This window comes from Alexandromys fortis, unplaced genomic scaffold (assembly GCF_014885135.2).
Source record: "Alexandromys fortis isolate MF-2015 unplaced genomic scaffold, M_Fortis_MF-2015_v1.1 scaffold_349, whole genome shotgun sequence".
NCBI classification, from domain to species: Eukaryota; Metazoa; Chordata; class Mammalia; order Rodentia; family Cricetidae; genus Alexandromys; species Alexandromys fortis.
Window position 1 is genome coordinate 498,039 of NW_026068216.1, and position 18,883 is coordinate 516,921.

General features: G+C 50.9%; 1 protein-coding gene across 1 annotated transcript; it reads left to right on the forward strand.

The window, feature by feature from the left end:
- The first annotated feature begins 3,357 nt into the window (after positions 1-3,357).
- Metrnl (meteorin like, glial cell differentiation regulator) lies at positions 3,358-16,452 on the forward strand. The gene is made up of 4 exons (XM_050130451.1): positions 3,358-3,771; positions 8,608-8,993; positions 14,921-14,980; positions 15,903-16,452. The coding sequence occupies exons 1-4, from the start codon at positions 3,590-3,592 to the stop codon at positions 16,220-16,222; spliced, it is 948 nt and encodes a 315-aa protein (XP_049986408.1). The 5' UTR covers positions 3,358-3,589; the 3' UTR covers positions 16,223-16,452.
- Positions 16,453-18,883: the final 2,431 nt, after the last annotated feature.

Consider the following 18,883-nt stretch of genomic DNA (forward strand, 5'->3'; position numbering starts at 1 on the left):
TCACAGACAGCAAACCTGCTAGCAAATTAGGTTAGGGGGAGCTAGGTGAAGGTTGCTGAGTTGAGGCCTCTAGGCTGTTTCATGTCGTAATTACAGGTTACTCACTGCAGTTGCTAAATGTTAAATTACAAGCGTTGGCTCTCTGTGCATCATTTGACCACAATTATGATAATTATGTCCTTGTCAGAAGGTCAGCAGAGTGACCTCAGAGGGGGATAGCAGGGTGACAGATGACTTGGGGGCTGGGGCTGAGCAGGGTAATGGGATAGGTGTTCTCATACCTACCCAAAGAACCAAAGAACAAAGCAGGGCCATGACTGACTTACCAAAAAAATTTCAAATGCTGAAAGAAAACAGAACTTTCCTAGGTGATTCTTTAGTGATAGCCATTTTTATATAACAGAATAATCATCAATATACAATGGAAACCCCAAGATTAGGTAAACCCATCACTGTTGGCAGTCTGATAAGTTGTGTCTGTGGCACAAAGTTCCAGTGTTATGTGGAAACAGACAATTCCCACTAATGTGTCGTTCGTTAAAGAAGAGATGCCTGAATCTTGTCTTCAAGAGCCTCTGATTACCGGCTCCCATACAAGGATGACATTGGGAATACTGTCTCATTCTGGAATTAGAGCTATCTTACTTTGGAAGTCACTGAGGTTCAAAATTGAGCCCCAGCACCACAAAGTGTGGAAACCATAATGTGGTATTGGTATCTAAATCATATAGTCTATCACTCACAAGGGCCTTTGTGCACGCTAAAGTTTAAAAAGGTTGACAGGTGTCCAGTCTCACAGAGCTTTTCCCCAGCATCTCCTCTCTATTGTTGGGCCCATGAAACGTGATAGCCACACTTTAGGGCAGAAAATCTCTGGGGCCACACATACATAGCTGATTCTGTACTTGTTCCCCTGGTCCTCAGATTTGAAGCCGTCTCACATCTGACCAGCTATAGATGCTCCATCCAGGGGCTGTCCTTGAAAAATTATCATAGATATCTGCACCAAACTCTGTACTAATACTGTAAGGACCACTGTGGGGGCATTCCTCCCCACTATAGGACAGGAGGGAGAGGCCACAGCCCTTTGTGGGTTGAGCCCACAAAATGTTACCTGAAAGTAGTCATATCCCAGTTACCACGGAATAACACATACCAGGCTTTTTCCTTACAGAATTTCCCAAAGGAACCCTGGAAAATCCTATCCTAGGCTAGCCAATAGGTCAGGGAGATGAGAATGAAGAATTATTGCTTTTATAATCCTTCAGGGCCCTGGAAGGCAGTGCCAACCTCCTCAATGTCCTATGGGATTCTTGTAAGAACCCTCATAGGCAAACACCCATTCTTACATTTTTTAACTTCCTTTTTAAAGGTTTACATAAACACTGGGCAGAAAATAGAGAAATCGCCAACATCTACCCCTTCTTCCCATCGTCATTAACATGTTGTCTTTATATGTGTGCTAGCTTTGCTACGCCATAAACGAAAGGCCAAAATCTACATTCCGGCTTACTCTTGTGTTCTACTGGTTTTGATAAATGCACTTGGCCTTGTACCATTCCCTGGGATAGAACCGGCTTTAGTGACCTGAGACCCTGGTTGGTGACAGCAGATCCTTAGCTCTCAATGCCTTCATTGAAAATCCCTCTTACCTGCTTCCACGATGCTATGGTCTGAACCATGACAGGCCATATAGCCCTTCCAAGATGGATGGTTACATGCAAATAGTGTATTTAGCTCTAGAGAGGAACTGCTATATAGAAAGTGGCTGGAGTTTGCATATGCAATTGGCAGGTTCCTTTCCTCACCGGCTTGGGGTATCACTTGGCTCATAGAATTCTGTACACTGGAACTCTGTAGTGACGGGGCAAAGCCCTTGCTCTAAGGGCCCTTGAGTTGGTAGAGTAGACCCCTAAGTGCTGAATACACAAGTGTGTCCCTGAAGCATCAAACAGGGCCTTACATTTCAGGGTGACATCACTCTATATGCTATGTGGGGTTTCAGTTCTGGGTTTTAGTGGAGTAGAAAGACCTGTTCAATTGTAGGACTGTTCTACACTGATTTTTGAAGTCTCCTCTAGCTCTGCAGGCTTTTCACCTTTTCTGAGCTCTCGTTAGTGGCTTTGAATCCACAGGTGGTGCTGGCTCTTCCTCTGTCCTGAAGACTCGTAAGTCTCAGTATGATAACCATCCAATAAACTAAACTTTTAGTTCTCTCCTCGTGAACAGGGGTATTCTACAATCTCCCCTCTCCACCAATCTCTTGAAATCCCTCCTGAAATGCATCCATGCCAATTTCTTCTATCATTTGATTTTGTTTGGGGCTTTGGAGCTCAGGTGAGCAAACAGAGGCCACTAAAGGCGCCTGCATCATCACCTTCTCCCTGCCTTTTCTGAATCAAGTTCCAGGCCAGAGAGAGTGTCTCCCCATTTCTGTTCTGCTCCTGTATCACTCTCCTGAGAAATGTTAGGATCTTCATATGATATCCACAGAAGGAAGATGCTGGAAGAACAGCCCTCCTTCATTGCCAGATTGGGCTCTCAGATGGTTATTTGTGTTTCTGTGGGAGAGATGTTTGGAGACCATTTGAGTTGTCAATCCTGGGAGTAGGAGGTGAGATGCTATTGATACATAGAATGGGTGCCAAGATTGAAGGCTGCTAAAGTCCCACACTGCCTAAGAGAGGTTCCACTGTAAAGAAGCATCCGGCCTCAAACCTCAGCTTCAAGATGATAAAGTGCACATCAGACAGAGACCACAGGTCCCTTGGAAATGTGGCCTGGCGACTGCACACCTGGGGCCTTTCTGTGGGCTGGATGCTCCAGAGCCTCACCTGGCAGAACCTGCCAACTCTTAACTAATGGCAGAGTCTCTACCTCCACCAAGGCAAATTTTGAGTTCAGGGAGGGTTAAGGGAGGGTGTCAGGAAGTCCACAAAACCACTCCTGGTAAGGTGTGAGCGTTACCGACAATGAGCCCCTACTGCACTCCTCAAGGCCACAAGGATGGAGTCTAGCTTCTGGCAGAGTCTCAGGTTTCTTTACTCCTACAGCTTCTGAGCTCCAGCCCTAGTCCTCCTCCCGGACCTTATTCCGGTCCTTCGCGCGCGCCCCTCTCTGCAGCGTCTTCGTTCGTCCCACTCCGAGGTACACTTTCCTGTGTCTTGTGCCGCGAGATGCTGACCACTGTGTCTGTGCTGCGTTATACCAGGGCGTTCCAGGCCGGAGCAGGCAGGACGCTGGTCTGTGAGCTGGCACGCTGGGCGGAACTGCTAGCCCCGGCCGAAGGCCAGGCGGGGGCGGAGCTCGGACGAGGGCGGGGCGGCTTCGCGGTTCCGCCCCCCAGCTGAGCCAGACCGGGGGCCGGGAACTTGCCAGCTCAGAGGTTCTAGCGGCAGCCGGCGCGCTTCTCTGGTTGCAGCTTGGGCGGCTCCGGCGGCTCCTGTGGTGGGCGGCCAGGGGCGAGCAGGGATGGGATGCGGACGCGCGACGTGATCAACCGGCACGCAGAACCACGCCGCCGGCCGCACTGGCTCTAGAGTCTACTAAGTGGGTGCCGGCGCGCGCCGGACGCAGACCCGGCCACAGCATGCGGGGTGCGGCGTGGGCGGCCCGGAGGCGAGCGGGGCAACAGTGGCCTCGGTCCCCCGGCTCTGGGCCCGGCCCACCCCCGCTGCTGCCGCCGCCGCCGCCGCTGCTGCTGCTGCTGCTACTGCTGCTGGGCGGTGCGAGCGCGCAGTACTCCAGTGACCTGTGCAGCTGGAAGGGGAGGTGAGTCTTGCGGGCGATTCCGGCGTGGACTGCTTGGACCTGGCTCAGAGCCCTCGGCTGCGAGATGCAGAGCTGCTGGAGGCGGCAGGGTAGGGGCCGCGGTGCTGGCCAAGTCCGGTGACCCCCCGCCCTAGCCCTGGTTTCAGAACAAAAGAGTTGGCTGCTTTTGGGGCGCGTCTCGGAAGACGCCCACTCTCCGTGCGCGTATCTCTGCCATAGTGGGTTTCCTTAGCTCCGCCGGCTTAGGGTTCGGGGCTCCATCGGTTGGGATTTCTGACTCCTGGTGAAGGTTTGGTCCTGTGCACATCGAGAAGGACAGCTGTGGCGCGGAGAGCACGGAGCCAAACGCGACCTGTATAGACCTCAGCACCAGTCGCGTCTGTGGGACAACGAGACCGGGTCGACACCTGTCTGCGGACGAAATGCAGTAGGGTAGAGCCCCGCGCCCGCTCGGTGAAGGTCAAGCCGCCCTTGGCAGGCGGACGCGGGGTTCCCGTGACACCTCCCCTCTGGTCCCCATCAACGGTGACAGCCGAAGACTTTCTGTTGTTGTTTTAACTGAAGTGTGACGTGTGGAAAGGAGCGCAAGTCACAAGTGTGCGCGGGCGGGGTGCCTGAGGAGTCGTAGCTGCCCTGGACACTGAGGGCGCGCCTGGCGCAGCGGCCGGCCCCCTCTCTTTGCAGAGCCAGTTTTATACACTGCAAGTTGCCAATTCAGCGGTTTGCCCAGCGCGCTGCGCAGATGCGGGTCTCCGATGAAAACGTGGGCTGGGGTCAGCAGCAGGGGTCTGGTGTGGCTCATACCATGGGCAGGGCGCCTGCGCAGGCCGGTGGCGGTACACGGTCTGGTCGGATGCACAGACAACAGTGTAGAGGGTTCATGCGGGCAGTGTGTGTGATGGGTGATTTTGGTGAAGAGGGTTTTCTAAGGTTGGATGTTGAGCGGTGCCCAGGCTCTGCGTAAGCAGGACACCCATAGTTATCTTGTACACTTAACAGTGCCTAACTTTCCGAGGAAACCACGGAGACTTCAGTCAACCCTCATAATGACTCCTGCTGAGCGCTGCCTCCAGAGAGCTCCCGCACCTCCTTTCAGGGAGTTTTAGCCCTCTCTCTCCAGTAGAAATCCCTTCTGTCCGGCAAGAGCAGGGAGTTAGTAGAAGCTGGGAAGACAAGGGCAGATGGGGTCTGGGGGAGGACTGGCCTCGGGAATGCTGGCGCCGTCACAGGGCTGGCCGTGAGCCTGTGATGTTGAGCTCTTATGGGGCTGCCCTTTTCCCGATGTTAATTAGTTCTCTGCTCACAGCCTGCGCTGCTGAATCAGTGGACTCTAGCTAGCCTCAGGTCTTGGGGTGCCTTGTTCCAACAGACCAAAGCCAGAAACCGAACTCCTGCCTTTGAATGGGGTTTCCAGACACTTGGCTGTCTTCCAGGTTCTCCGAAGACCGTGTGCCTGAAAGGCCACCTTCTCCTGAGCCCAGGCATCTGTGGTGAGGGACTGAGCAGAGATAAACTAAGACACCTTATTTCTGCCGGCCACTCTCACATCGGTCCTTCCAATTAAGTGGAACCAGATGACCACATAATTCATGTGACTGCTGGGATGGCAGCTCTCAAACTCATGTCTGGGCATTGTGAGCTGGCTCCCTGTCCCCTTGGATTCCCTCTCTCCCCTGCCCACATTCAGAGCCAGGCTAAGGGCCTCCAAGTGTTGTTAGCTGTGGGAAGTGTCCAGTAACTGTTCACACTTAATGTTTCCTCCCCATCCCCACAAACTCATGCCTATTCTGGGATTCCTTTGAGGGCCTCTTTTCCAAGGCACAGCCTGGCAGAGGACAGCTGAAGGTACCTGGTGGTTGTAGGTAGGTATGTGGGATTGGGAGAACACCTAAGAGTCCCTTGTGTTACAGCCATTGTCCTCACTTCACAGTGGGTCAGTATACTACTGCCCAGCGTGCCAGTGTGTTTTCTACTCCACAGTGTTTATGCCTTTTTTCTCCAAGTAGTCTAGAACAAACCACCGGGTAGAGCAAGCCTCAAAATGTCAAATCCTGGCCTCTGATAGAGTCCATAGCCCTGGCCACTCCGTTTAACTCATGTAGGGTGTGGGTGTTTCCAAGAAATCAAATTGGAAATTTTGAAATCCCTTTCTCTGTTTATTAGCTGGTGCCATAAAGGTGGACCATGAACTTTCCCACTATTACCAGCAGGCGCATGGCAGGTGTGGTTACGCCTGGGCTGCCTTGCATGGTGGGAAATGAAAGGCCGAACTTGGCAGCAGAGCCTTTAGGTTTCACTTGAACCTAAAACCTTTCTAGAGACCCTTGTCTTGTCCCAGTATGAGCAGTGCACCTGAGCAAACCCTGCTCACCTCAGCGAGTCCTCATATCAACTTGGAATTTACAGTTTGTCTCACAGGGCTGCTCAGATGGGTATTCATTGGGTGGTGACCCTCGCTGGGGGAAATAAACAAAACAAAACATTGTGCTGGTGATATGGCATGACGGTGTAGTGCTTGTCCAGCCTGTGCCAGGGTAAAAGACGTTGCGTTGTTCCTCGGGGGGCAACACGCACCCATGCACACCATTCATGCAGTTTAATCTGTGATCGGATCAGCCTTGTCATCTCTGTGGTATAGACTAGGATCAGCTCCGTCTGTATTGCAGCTTTAATAGCAGTGGGACGTGACTGCTTTATTTTGTGTAGCTGGTGCATCATCTACATCTCATGAAGATGATAAAGTCCTGTTGATCAATGGGCATTTAGGATGTATTTTCGTTTATGATGCTGGATATTGGAAATGGAAATTTAGGGTATTAGGTGTTCCCGTGGGAACCTGCATGGCTGGTCGTGACTTCTTCATCGATCTCTCTGTCTGGTCCTAGGCTGAGGGTCCCTTTACTTTGATTCCTGCTTCTCTAAATGGATTATGCACATGGCACTAGTTTTGATGTGAAATCTCTCTTGTTAACCTTAATATTTTTAGGAGTATGAGGGAAGACTCTTGCTTGGCCTGGGATGGACACTTAGTCCTTCCCTTAGCTAGTGAGACCTGAGTAGAGGTGAGCTAACAGGTACCTTGTTTCTGTGGGTACCCTGCCTTCATGTTCTTTCCAATTAAGTGGAATGCAGTGGCCAACACAATGTGTGTGGCTGCTGGGGTGGCAACCCCTAATCTGGGCATTGTGGGCTGGCCCCTTGTTCCCTTGGGTTCCTTCTGCCCTCCTGTGTTGTGGATGGAGGATAGTCTTCCTCTCTATCCACTTCTGCTTCCCTGGGGCTCAGTGATCTGAGGTTCACAGAGCCCCTGTAGTGAGACCCCCACTGCTAGGTGCTTTCTATGGAAGAGAGTTGAGGTTTGTGATTGGCCTGGTGCAAGTGTCAGCTGTCCCTTGATGCTGGAGACAGGAGAGGAAAGAAACAGCAATTAGGTTTTAGCCATGTGTGTCAGCTACTTGCCATTTAGTCCAATTTTCACGCTATAATTATGCCCAAATTCCTACATAGGTGTCGGATGAACTTGTGTGAGTTATATTGACTGTAATTTCTAAGTTTGTTCCACATGGATGTCATGGTAGTGCTGGCTGTTGCCTGGCCCAGGGCTGTGTGGGGGGTGGGAAGCAGGTCAGGAGGGGTTCACCCACAATGCTTCTCTCTGATGTGGTCTGCGGGGTGACTTAGAGTCCTAGACTCCTGCAGTCCTTATACACAAAATGAGGTTTTGGGTGCCGGAAGCATGAGTCACGAGCAGTAAAGGTATGGCATGTGTTATGCATTTTCTCCCTGCAGGAAGGGCTTCTGGTAACTCACTCAGTCTAGGTTCTGTCCAGAACCTTTTTTATTTTGCATAAAAATCCCAAGAATGTGGGTGAACCTGTCTGAGATCTGATCAGAACCAAACTCGTGTAATAGAACTCTCAGCTGAAGTCACTGGTTTCTTTCCAAGACCACTTTGTGGTTATGATGTAACCTTAGCAACAGGCTGACTTTTGCTTTTTAGTCTGTGCAGGAGAAACTACTACATTTTCGGCAGCTTCGATTTTTTTGAAAACAACCCTGCCTCCCGAGGGTGTTGCATACTGCATGTCTCCTTTCATTTGGCCTTTGTGGGGCCAGATTATTCCTTTAGGAACCGTACGACTTTGCCCATCCAAAGGTCCTCTTGTCCTTAGACTTCTCCCCAACCCCTACCCCAGGGATGTTTCCTTTGCCCTTATAATGAACCGTGCTTAAATGGTCCTTGGGTTTATTTTCTTAAAATATGACTGGTGATGTGACAATTCAGGTTTGAAAATGAATAAAAAAAATGGTCAGATCACTGACTTAAGGAAAATCGAAATTTCTAATTTCCTGTGCCTAACTCCTCCAGCTGGTTTGTAAGTTGCTCTCTGGAGTATGTGATTACATATGTAGTACACGCATGGCATCTCTGCATGCAAGGTTTATCCTTATCTTCCACTCCCTTGACTGATTTGAAGCCTTAGCTGGTGCAGTGGTCCTGCTGGTCTGCTTTCTTCCGTGTTTTGGAAAACCTAGAGCATCCTTGCTATAATTTCCTGGTGCCTTTTCCTTGGCGAGGGAACCAGCTAAGACTCTGGTACCCTGTGGTGCAGTATGGGGAGTAGCTAGGGTCTGGGGAGCCAGCATGGCTTGTACCATCAGAGCTTTGACCTTACTCCGCTTGGCTCTTGGAGTAGGTTCAGTGGAAGCTAAGAGCGGTGGGTAGCTGAGCACGTCAGGTGAGTGCGAATGCCCCCTGAGTGAGACTTGTATGTGGGTTAATGCAATGGGAATCTTTGCCAGGAGGTTGCCTGACTCTGTCCCCTCTTCCCACAGCGGGCTGACCCGAGAAGCACACAGCAAGGAGGTGGAGCAGGTCTACCTGCGCTGCTCGGCAGGCTCCGTGGAGTGGATGTACCCAACTGGGGCGCTCATCGTTAACCTGCGGCCCAACACCTTCTCACCTGCCAGGAACCTCACTGTGTGCATCAAGCCTTTCAGGGACTCCTCTGGGGCCAATATTTATTTGGAAAAAACTGGAGAACTGAGACTGTTGGTACGGGACATTGGTGGTGAACCCAGCCAGGTGCAATGCTTCAACCTAGAACAGGGTGGCCTCTTTGTGGAGGCAACACCCCAGCAGGACATCAGCAGGAGGACCACAGGCTTCCAGTATGAGCTGATGAGTGGGCAGAGGGGACTGGACCTGCATGTACTGTCTGGTAAGTACCCTGTTCAGGGCTAGCATGGGTTAACTAATCATTAGTCCAGCTGCCTTTTCTCAGGTAACATTGGAGGTTTGCATAGTTACTCTGAGTTTTTTCCTACCCTCTCCTTTATTCACCTCTGTGAAACATTCCTGTGTCTATGGCTTCAATGTAGCATGCTTGTCCCATGAGCCCTTTGTCGTACTGAGGGACTGCAGGGTCAAAGAGTATCGGACCTTAAAATCAATGCAGTCTTTTCCCCAAGACCCCCTTTAAGAAGACTTCTGGTTGTGGTGCACCTTTAGGCTTCTGGAGATTCTGACGTGAGGGAAGTGAGGTGGTTCCCTGAGAATGGCCTATGGTCTGATCCCTAAAGGACCCTTTACAACTCATTTGAGATGGGGATGGGACTTCTACAAACTGGCTCGGGTTTTTAGTGTCTGCCATAACCTTGAAATAGTTTTGGGTGGAGAAGCTGTGATATCCCAGAGGCTTTTGTGAATGAGAAAATCACATAAGCTCTCTCTCCACAAGATAGAGCCAGGAACCTAATAGAGAGGCTCCTGCACAGAGCTGAGGTGCCTGCTAGGGACAGGGACAGAATAGCAGCCTCAGGAACCAATGCAGGGTCAGCTTTGTGACTGATGATGAGGTTCTGGTACGCATTTCTCCCACACCAGGTGAATGCCAGGTGAGGAGATATGTCTGCCTAATAACTGAAGCTCTGGGCTTGGCTTTGTTTTTGTTTGTTTGCTTTGTTTTGACTCAAGCAGATGTTTTTCTGAATGTCAGGCAAATTGCATCAAGGGTCGTGTGGCTTTGTGGGTGGGTAGTAGAGAGATGCCAGCATCAGAACCCTACGTTAGGGAAAGGCAGGTCTCTCCATTGGGGTCTTATTTCTTTGGTCATAAATGAGAGTGACTGATAGATCCTAAGAGCTGTCCTCTCTCTTCTCTGATCCTTACTGCTTGCTGCTTCAATGTCCGCACTTTAAGGCTAAGGGAAGGAGACCTGTGGGGGGTCACTCGAGTGGCCTCAGCTTCTCCCGGGGTTTCAGGAAGGCAGTAGCCCTGGCATAGGTATGTAGCTTTAGTGCTGTATTCGGTACTCAATGCACCTGTCAGACCACCGGATCTCACGCAAGGCAGTCCAACAGTTAAAATGTCGTCCCATCCCTGTGCCTAGGACTTTGCTGTGTTTGAGCCTCAGGGTTCCCTCACTATCCTAGAACATACACCTGCTTGGCCCTGGATGTCTGAAATCAAACCTGAGTGACTTTCCACACCTTGCCAGTGCCAGTTACTACACAGTGAACTATCAGAACTCAGAACAGGGTCTCAGACTAAGGTGGCTATTAGCTCTGGCCCAACCCTAGGATTGCCTGAAAGCAGTCATAGACACCTGTATTACTTAGAGCTGGGTGCCACCCTTCCCAGGAGCACTACCTAAGTCTCAGGGTTAAGATGGTCTCAACCTGGACACTTGGCTTGCTTGGGGGGTGGGGTTCATGGGTTATTTGTGCCTAAGAATGGGTATGTGATGTGGAATATTAGTGCTGGTTATTGCCCTGCTCAGATTGGGGCAGCGCCCGAGGTCTCTATGGCCAGCACAGTCTTTCCCTCTTCTGCTCTGGCCTTGGTGCAGTTTCAGAACTAAGATATAAGCAGCGTTAATGCAGTATCAGTCAGAGAAGAAAGAATGCACCTGACCTGGATGGTTGTGCCAGAGGCTGACAAGCTCTTAGATGAATCAGCTTCATTTGTGCTGACTCAAGAGAATAGTGATGCCATGGGCTGGAACCCAGATCGGAGTGCATGAGAGACTGTGTGAGTGTGCAACGGTGTGGAAACCTGTGCGTGTGCACGTGAGCCTTGCTCCCCAGCCAGAATGGAGGGGACCTGTCACTGCTCTAGGATAGTTCTATCAGAGCGTTTGTAGTATTTGTCCACTAGGATTGTGTAGTTGACTTGTGACTGCATCAAAACAGAAAAGACCAGGGCAGTGGGGTACAGTGCTGTTTCAGGGGCACAGATAGGTCCTAGGAGAGGTGACCCCGGCATCTGGGATGCTGGATTTGGCTGCTTGCCTGTGTCTGCTGCCCTTGTGGCCTTGCTCAGGATATCTGGGCAGTGGCACTACCTCTGACCCTTAGGGAAATCTGGCAGAATACTAAAGGCCCTACGTCTGACTACAGATAAAACTCCATCTGGAGGCTGACCTCCCTTGGCTCAGCTTTGTGAGAGAAATGACTGTGGGGTCATTTCTGGTCCAGGGAACAGGTACAGTTTGTGTGGGTTCTCGTTTCGTTCCATCCTGGCAGGCTCATGACGTAGGCCATTGCTGTGGAGAGGCCAAGTGAGGGGGTTGGTGCTAACAGTGGCATTTCGGACACACGGCTGAAGAGGTGGACAGCAGGACACTTCTCATCGCCATTGATGTTGCTGGCTCACGGCGCTCACACCTGCCACTTCTGAGCATGTCTGCCTATTCTTTCTAAATCCTGATCTGTTTGTTGCTCATAGGCTTGAGAAGCTGTATGGAGCCCCACTGCCCACGCACCTTTGGTAGCCTCAGAGTGAGAGCATGGCCCTGGCGGTGTAAGGGTTGATGGCTGTGTCTTTTTTGTTTGTTTTGTTGAGACAGGGTCTCTTTATTATGTAACTTTGGCTGTCCTGGAACTCGCTCCATAGACCAGGCTGTCCTTGAATTTACAGAGATCCACTTGCCTCTGCCTCCCGAGTGCTGGGATTAAAGGCGTGCGCCACCATGCCCAGCGATGGTCTTGAAGTGGAACAAAGCATTGTTTCCTGGAAGCCGAAGAACAAAAGGCATGTTCCTCTGGTCGGCTCCTGCCTTGGTGATTTCTTAGGCCACTGTAATTACCTTGTAATTATTTTGTGTCTTAACCCTCTCCCAACCCTGGATAAAGAAGGATGTTGTCTCCATTGACTTCCTTGCTAGGATGAAGGGTTCAGAGAACCCCTGGGTCTCCATTCTTCTGGTGGAACCTGGTGGTGGTGATCAGTGAAGGAGCCTAGACCTCATCTCCCAGTCTTGCTGCTCTGCTCCTGTTAAATCACAGCACCCACCACCTGTCACCAAGTGTACTAGGGACCTGAAAGGGCTTTGCTTTGGAACTGTATGTGTCATCCTGGCTGTCCTCCTTAGCCAGTGTTGCCCCGGCACCAGTTTCTCTGGCTTGCAAGGTCTGCAGGCTTTTCTAGCACCCAGCAATTCTTGCCTGTGTTTGCTTTCCCTGCTTTCCTCTGCTTTTGGCAGCTGTACCCAGACTGAGCCCTCGCCTGACTCTTCAGGTGTCCTCAGGAGGCTCCCTTAGATTCTTTTTCTTTATCCTTATTTGATTTCTTTGATGCACTTTCCTGCCTGGTTTCCAAAGTGGCTCCCAGGAAATGTGATGCCGGCGTCTGCGGCCAGCACAGTTTACAGCTGCTATGAACTTGATCGTTTAATAAGTGGAGGTCTTTATAATCCACTTTGAGTTTCTGCAAAAGTGAAGCTCAGAATTAGAACAGGGGTGCCTCCAGGTGGGCTGCTAGCTAGCTCATGGCACCGGCTCGTGGAGGCTGGTACAGGTCTGCAGGCTGACTAGCCTGACAAAGGAGCATCTCCTGCAAGGAGCTGTGAGCCAGGGCAAGCACAACTGAAGGGGATGGATGGTCTCTACATGTTCTCTGAAGCTAGCACCTGAGGTCTGAGCCCTATGATTCACAGAGAAGGAAAACTCATGGACTTGTTTTAGGCTACATCCCCAGGCCTAGGGTCCCTGCCCCTCAGAGCCTTTCCACTGCAAGTTGCTGCCGTGGTTCAACTTAGGTAATTCTCAACTCTGAGGTGCTTTAGGGTAGCTTCTGGGGACTCTTGCCTCCAACTTTCAACCCTTTCCCTAGCCTCTGCTGCCCTCTATCCTGAAGGGGACCCTCAGGTAGGCTTGGTCACTAGGGTCAATACCTGCCTGTGGACACTGGTCTGGTGCCAAACAGACCCATGTCTGCCCACACCAGTATGAACCACTGGTTCCTAGTTAGTATGAGAATGAATAGAACGCTACAGAAGCCACACACCTCAGCAGCTTGAGAGTTGGTGGTCAGGTAACCCCCAGTGCTGGGGACTATGATGACCCCAGCAAATATTCCAGGAAGGAAAGGAGCTGCAAGCCAACTAGGGTTGAGGGTGGACATCCAAGGGACCAGCAAACCACAGCTTCCAGGAGTCTGGCTGCATCCAGGTCTCCTCGGCGAAGTGTCCGGACTGTAAAGCTCACGTGGGGGTGGTAGTGCTTGATTTTCTGATGGGCTAAGCTGATGCCAACAGGTTGTACTTGTTCTGCGGCTTCTCCCTTTTCTGATAACTAAATAGAAGCCAAAGTGCTGGCAGGTGAGTGGGTGGGTGAGTCAGCAAGTGCTGAGGCTGGGAGGCACCCCGCCCCACCCCCCTTTCTGGGGTAGGACCAAAGGATAGGGCCCCAGACACACCCAGCCCAAGGGTCCACAGAGAGTCCTGCTTGGCCGGGACACTGTAAACCCTAAGGCTCTGTCGCAGGCTTACTCTTTCAGAACCTCATAAAGCTTCTCTGAACTCCTGTTGGCCTGGAAACACTTGGCCTGCTTGCCCTCGGCCCACACAAGTGTTGTCTTGGTTCCCCTGGGGCCAAGTCACCAGTGCTTTGGGTCAGTGTGTGGCCTCCAGGCGTGTGGATAGCATGAGTTTCTTCAGGACCAAGCTCTCCTAAGACAATGGCTGCCCCAAAGTCTTTGCAAGGGAATGGCCCCAGGGAAATTTATCTACTGAGACTTCATACCTCAGGGTTTCTGTTTTTTTGGAGAACTTGGCCCCAAGCAGGAAACTGAGCACGAAGTCTTGAGACATAATTCACAGCAAATAGCAAGCTTCCATCTTCCTGAATCCACTCTGAGTGCTCTGTGGAAAAGCTGCTGAGCCACAGTTTCTGTTCCACACCAAGGGAAGTGGTGCAAAGGGCAGGAGAGGGCCATCTCTGGAGAACTGGGCTGTATAAGAAGTAATCCGCCCGTGGGGTAGCTCAGAGGTACACCGTGGGGTGTATCTCTGGGCTCTCTGTAAGATGCCAGATCCCAGGTTTTGAGTGCTTCAAGCTTGAGTTCTGTGAGGAGGACTCAGTTTGATGGGCTTTGATAGGTAACTTGTCCCAAGTCTCGGTGAGGCCAGGGTAGGGTTAAACTGATGGCCCCAACCTGAGACTCCATACCCACAGCAGACAGATTTCTCCATTTACCCCCAACTCACATTAGCACCCCCTTTGCAGACTCTTAGCCTTGGTTCTTGTAGGAAATGCCTGGGCAAGATGGACTGAGTGAGATTCTCCACTGGGGCTATGATCTGGGAAGGAGGGCATCATACTGCCCTAGGAAGTCTGTTTTCCAGTAGGATGCCTGTGTCATTTTAGGATGTGGATGTGGAAACTGGGGGAGGTTACCTTGGTTGGGTGGTATAGGCACATGGTTTTAGTTCAGCTGGGGGTGTTTTGCATTGTGATAGTCATTTATTAACAATTTTGTTTTGTTGTTGTTTTGTTTTTAAATGAGTAGAGTTGTTGCTTATTTGGAAGTACATCAACAATCTCAACACAGTAGTGGCATGAAACTCCTTTGTCTGGGCTCATGTTATTTTGGCTACAGCATGAGCCAGGACTACCAAGTGATCACCTGGAATTGGTGTCTGGCTTGAGAGAAGTTGTTCTTGTGCTTCCTGCTTTGCTGATCACCTCAGGGTAGAGTTAGAGTGGTCAGAAGTTTCACCTTGACTTTGTCTCATTCTAACAGACTTCCTCAGATGTAGGGCAGGGAAGCAGGCCTTTTATCTTCTGCCGTGTCAGGGCTTGGGAGGGTCAATGACTAACCAGCGTTGTCTGGGTTGTATCATCCACCCTGTTCTTTCCTCCCCAGCCCCGTGTCGGCCATGCAGTGACACTGAGGTCCTCCTTGCCATCTGTACCAGTGACTTTGGTAAGTCTATCCTGTGGTTGTCTTTCCAGGGTCTGAGGGCTTTCCCAAGTCAGCAGTGATTCGTGTGTGTGTGTGTGTGTGTGTGTGTGTGTGTGTTGGGGGGGTGGTGCTGAAACTGCCCAACCTGGCCTCACCCTGGACTCACAGGGAGCAGTGCACTGTGTGCACTAAGTGAAGTCTGCACACCATGCATGTAGGCAGAGCTTTGGTTTGCAATCTAGGTGTGCCAGCGTGTTCTCATTGTGCAAACCAGCTCACAACCTCCTGGGGACTCTGGGAGTCCATAGGTTCCCTGTAACTTTTCAGAAGTTCTCTGGGAACAGAGTTCAGAGGGCAGTCTGGTGTGTCCCTGTGCCAGCCCCAGCTCAGAGCTCTGCCCATTCCTCATCCAGGTGTTTGGGGTTTTGGAGACCTTTCTGGGGTCAGGGATGTTTGCACAGTGCTCTTCTTGGTCTCCTTGCTAAACTTCTGCCATACGGTGGCTTACCCTAAGCTCAGGCCCTGCTGGCCCTACTCAAACTCTTATTTAAAAACCAGGAACTATCACTCGGTGGGATCTTGACTCTGTTTCTCTACTTTCTAGGCCCAAACCAACCTCCCAAAACAAGTCATTCCCTGTCCCTTCTCCTCACTTCAATCTTGTCCTGTGAGCTGTGCTGTGAAACCTGATAGGACCCAGAACCGAGGAGCATTTTGCTTACATTTTTTGTTCTTACCTGAAGAGCATGTGGTATTTAGCTGATGCTCAGTGGAATACCTTTGTCCGACACTGTCAGTATCATGGAGTGCTGAGCTTTCCAAAGGCTGGCAGTGGGTTCAGGTCCAGGTTCTAAACTTTGCTAGCCCAGGACATGCCCAGGTTGACCTGCCATTGTTGACAGTGCCCTTTCGATCTCCTGACCTCTGTCTCCTTCCTCTGCAGTTGTCCAAGGCTTCATCCAGGATGTCACGCACGTGCCAGAGCAGCAAGCTTCCGTCATCTCCCTGCGGGTGAGCAGGCTCCACCGGCAGAAGAGCAGGGTCTTCCAGCCAGCTCCCGAGGGCAGTGGCCATTGGCTGGGCCGTGTCACGACACTGCTGGAGTGTGGTGTCCGGCCAGGGCATGGAGAGTTCCTCTTCACCGGACATGTGCACTTTGGGGAGGCACAGCTTGGGTGTGCCCCACGCTTTAGTGACTTTCAGAGGATGTACAGGGATGCAGAGGAGAGGGGCACAAACCCATGTGAGATCGAGATGGAGTGACCTGCAGGGTGAAATGGTACGCCACTGTTTGTGTCCTCAGGTGCGAGTCTGCAGGGTGGTGGCATGGGCCCAGCCTGTTGCTCAAGCTGGGGAGGTACATGCTGCTCTGACCCATTGGGTCTCAGTCAAGGATGCCCTGACCCATTGGAAATGCTGTAAACTTCAAACTAAGTTATTATTTTTTGTAAAAAAGAAATGTACATAACAAACAAGCTCTTGTGTCTGAAGATGCCTTTGGTGTGCCCATTTAATGGTGTTTTTTAGAAAGTTAACTTTAGCCATTGCATTTGGGCTGGTGGGAGCTAGGTTTGGTGCTCAGTGATGGCTGGGTGGTTTCCATGGTTACCACTCACCCTGGTTATCCTTGTGATAGAAATGTATGGAACTAATACTTTTTTTATTTTCTTTTCATTTTGTTCCTGATTTTTAAAGACCATCTCTGCAGTTGGGAACTGTCCTAGACTGTAGGCTTCTTCCATTCCAGAGAATCAAGACCCGGATCTGAGCACACTGCTATATCCATCTAATCCCATCAGATGGGTCCCTGCATTGAAGGTTCTCTGCTCAGCTGTGGCACTGTTATCCCAAGACCTCTTTCTCCCATGACAATTCTGCATGGTGCTGCCTAGCTTTAGGCACATGCTCCTCCCCTGCTCCTACCAGGCCACCTTCTGCATCTGTCCACACATTTTCCAGTACTTGTCCTTTGACTCTAGGTTTCCCCAATGCACAGAACAAATCTTGGGATACCAAGGGACCTAGCCTACTTAATGGCCCCATTTCTTCAGAGGGTGTGAGTTTTTTTCTGTGGTTAAAAAAAAAATCTCCACAAATTGAGGCTTAAACATCAGGCTTTAATTTGCACAATCCTGGAAGCCAGAGTGGGCATGAGCAGGACCACATTTCCACTGGAGATTCCAGGAGGGGCATTTTAGCTTCTGGTGACTCCAGGCATCCTTAGCCTTGACCATTTTACTCTGGTGTTGCTTTCCGCCACGGGACTGCTTTGTATGTTTCTGTGTCTAATTTCTGTCTTCGGAGGACGCAGGTCATCGATTTAGGGCCCACCCTTGTGTCTGTGTCAAATTTCTGTCTTCGGAGGACACAGGTCATCAATTTGGGGCCCACCCTGGTGACCTCATCCTCACATGATTATGACTCCATTTTCAACTAGGTCACAGTCAGAGGCTACAGTGAACATCAAATCTGGAGGAGGGATACTCATCCTCGGGGCTGGAGAGATCCTCAGTGGTTAAGAGCACTTGCTACTCCTACAAAGGACCTGTTTGGTTCCAGCATTCATGTTGGGTGGCTGGCAATTGTCTATAACACCAGCTCAGAGTGGTCGTTATAGCAACCTCTTCTGCCTCCACAGGCACCTGCACTTATGTGCGCGCGCGCCTGCGCGCGCGCGCGCGCACACACACACACACTTTAAAAAGAAACAAAAAAAATTTCACTCCAGTATAGGGAGTTTGGCGTGGGCTGCATCTCACCTCTGTGTCCCAGCTCACAGGTCCTGTCCTGCTAGAGTCTTGGCTGGGACCTCATCAGTTCCTGGGAGTTGCTGCCTCCTGTGCAAGTTCTGAGAACTCAGTGGCTCTTCCCAGTTCTTGAGGCTTGTTGGGGGATCCCCTCCCCCTCCGACTTTGGCCCTCAAGGGTAAACAGACCCAATCGTTTTATTTATTCACCAGGTGCTTCTTCCCTTGCGGTTTCTGAGGCCAGACCAAGGAGAGACTGATATGGCCAGTGAGCACCAGGCTGGTGTGCCAGTGTAGGTGTGCACCACGCTAGCGTGTGCCAGCTCAACTTGACCTGGTATAGGTCTGCAGGTCATGACAAGAAGCAGGTGCCGATGGGTGAGGACGTGAAGCAGCAATTTGTGATGGGCTGGGCCCTGCTGTGCCTGGTGATTATGATACCTTATGTTAGCAGGACTAGGTCACACAGAAGCCATGCCCAGTCGAGCCCCTCCTAGTTCCTCCTCTTGGCCTACAGGAAGCTGCAGAACAGGAATGGTGTGTTGGCTACCATCTGTCTCTACAGGAGATTGGGGTCAGCCTTACTAGATTCAAGTGAATGGCCTCAGCTTTTGATATACCTGGGGGTGAGGCCCTTTGCACAAGATGAGAGAGAACTGGGCTTCCCAACAGGTGAAAAAAAAATGGTCTCTTTGATAGAGCCTTGGCTGGAGCTGGGGAAAGACCCAAGAGGCTGAGAAGTGCTGACACCTGTTGAAATAGGAGCGGCGGGGCTGCGTCCTCAGCACCCCGGCTCCTGGTCGCCTGGCTAGCTTATGCCTGAAATAACAACACACAAACTGTATTCTTTTAAACACTGCTTGCCCATTATATCCAGCCTCTTCTCGGCTAACTCTCGCACCTGGACTAGCCCATTTCTAATAATCTGTGTAAGCACCCCAAGGTGCGCTTACCAGGGAGCTGCCTGGGAGAGTTTCTCTTCCTCCCAGCATCTTAGTCTGTTTACTCCACCCACCTATGTTCTAAGCTATGAGGCCAAGCAGTGTGTTTATTACTTAACCAATGAAATCAACAGATTGATATATGACATTCCCACATCAGACACCACCTACAGATAACTCCTTACATGTAACAGGGATGTCTAGGTGGATACCCAGTTCCTTGTGGGAACATGTCCA

Coding starts and splice junctions, on each gene's coding strand:
- Metrnl (XM_050130451.1), top strand. CDS start 3,590: ATGCGGGGTGCGGCGTGGGCGGCCCGGAGGCGAGCGGGGCAACAGTGG. Junction 3,772..8,607: donor CTGTGCAGCTGGAAGGGGAG/GTGAGTCTTGCG, acceptor CTCTTCCCACAG/CGGGCTGACCCGAGAAGCAC. Junction 14,981..15,902: donor CATCTGTACCAGTGACTTTG/GTAAGTCTATCC, acceptor CTTCCTCTGCAG/TTGTCCAAGGCTTCATCCAG.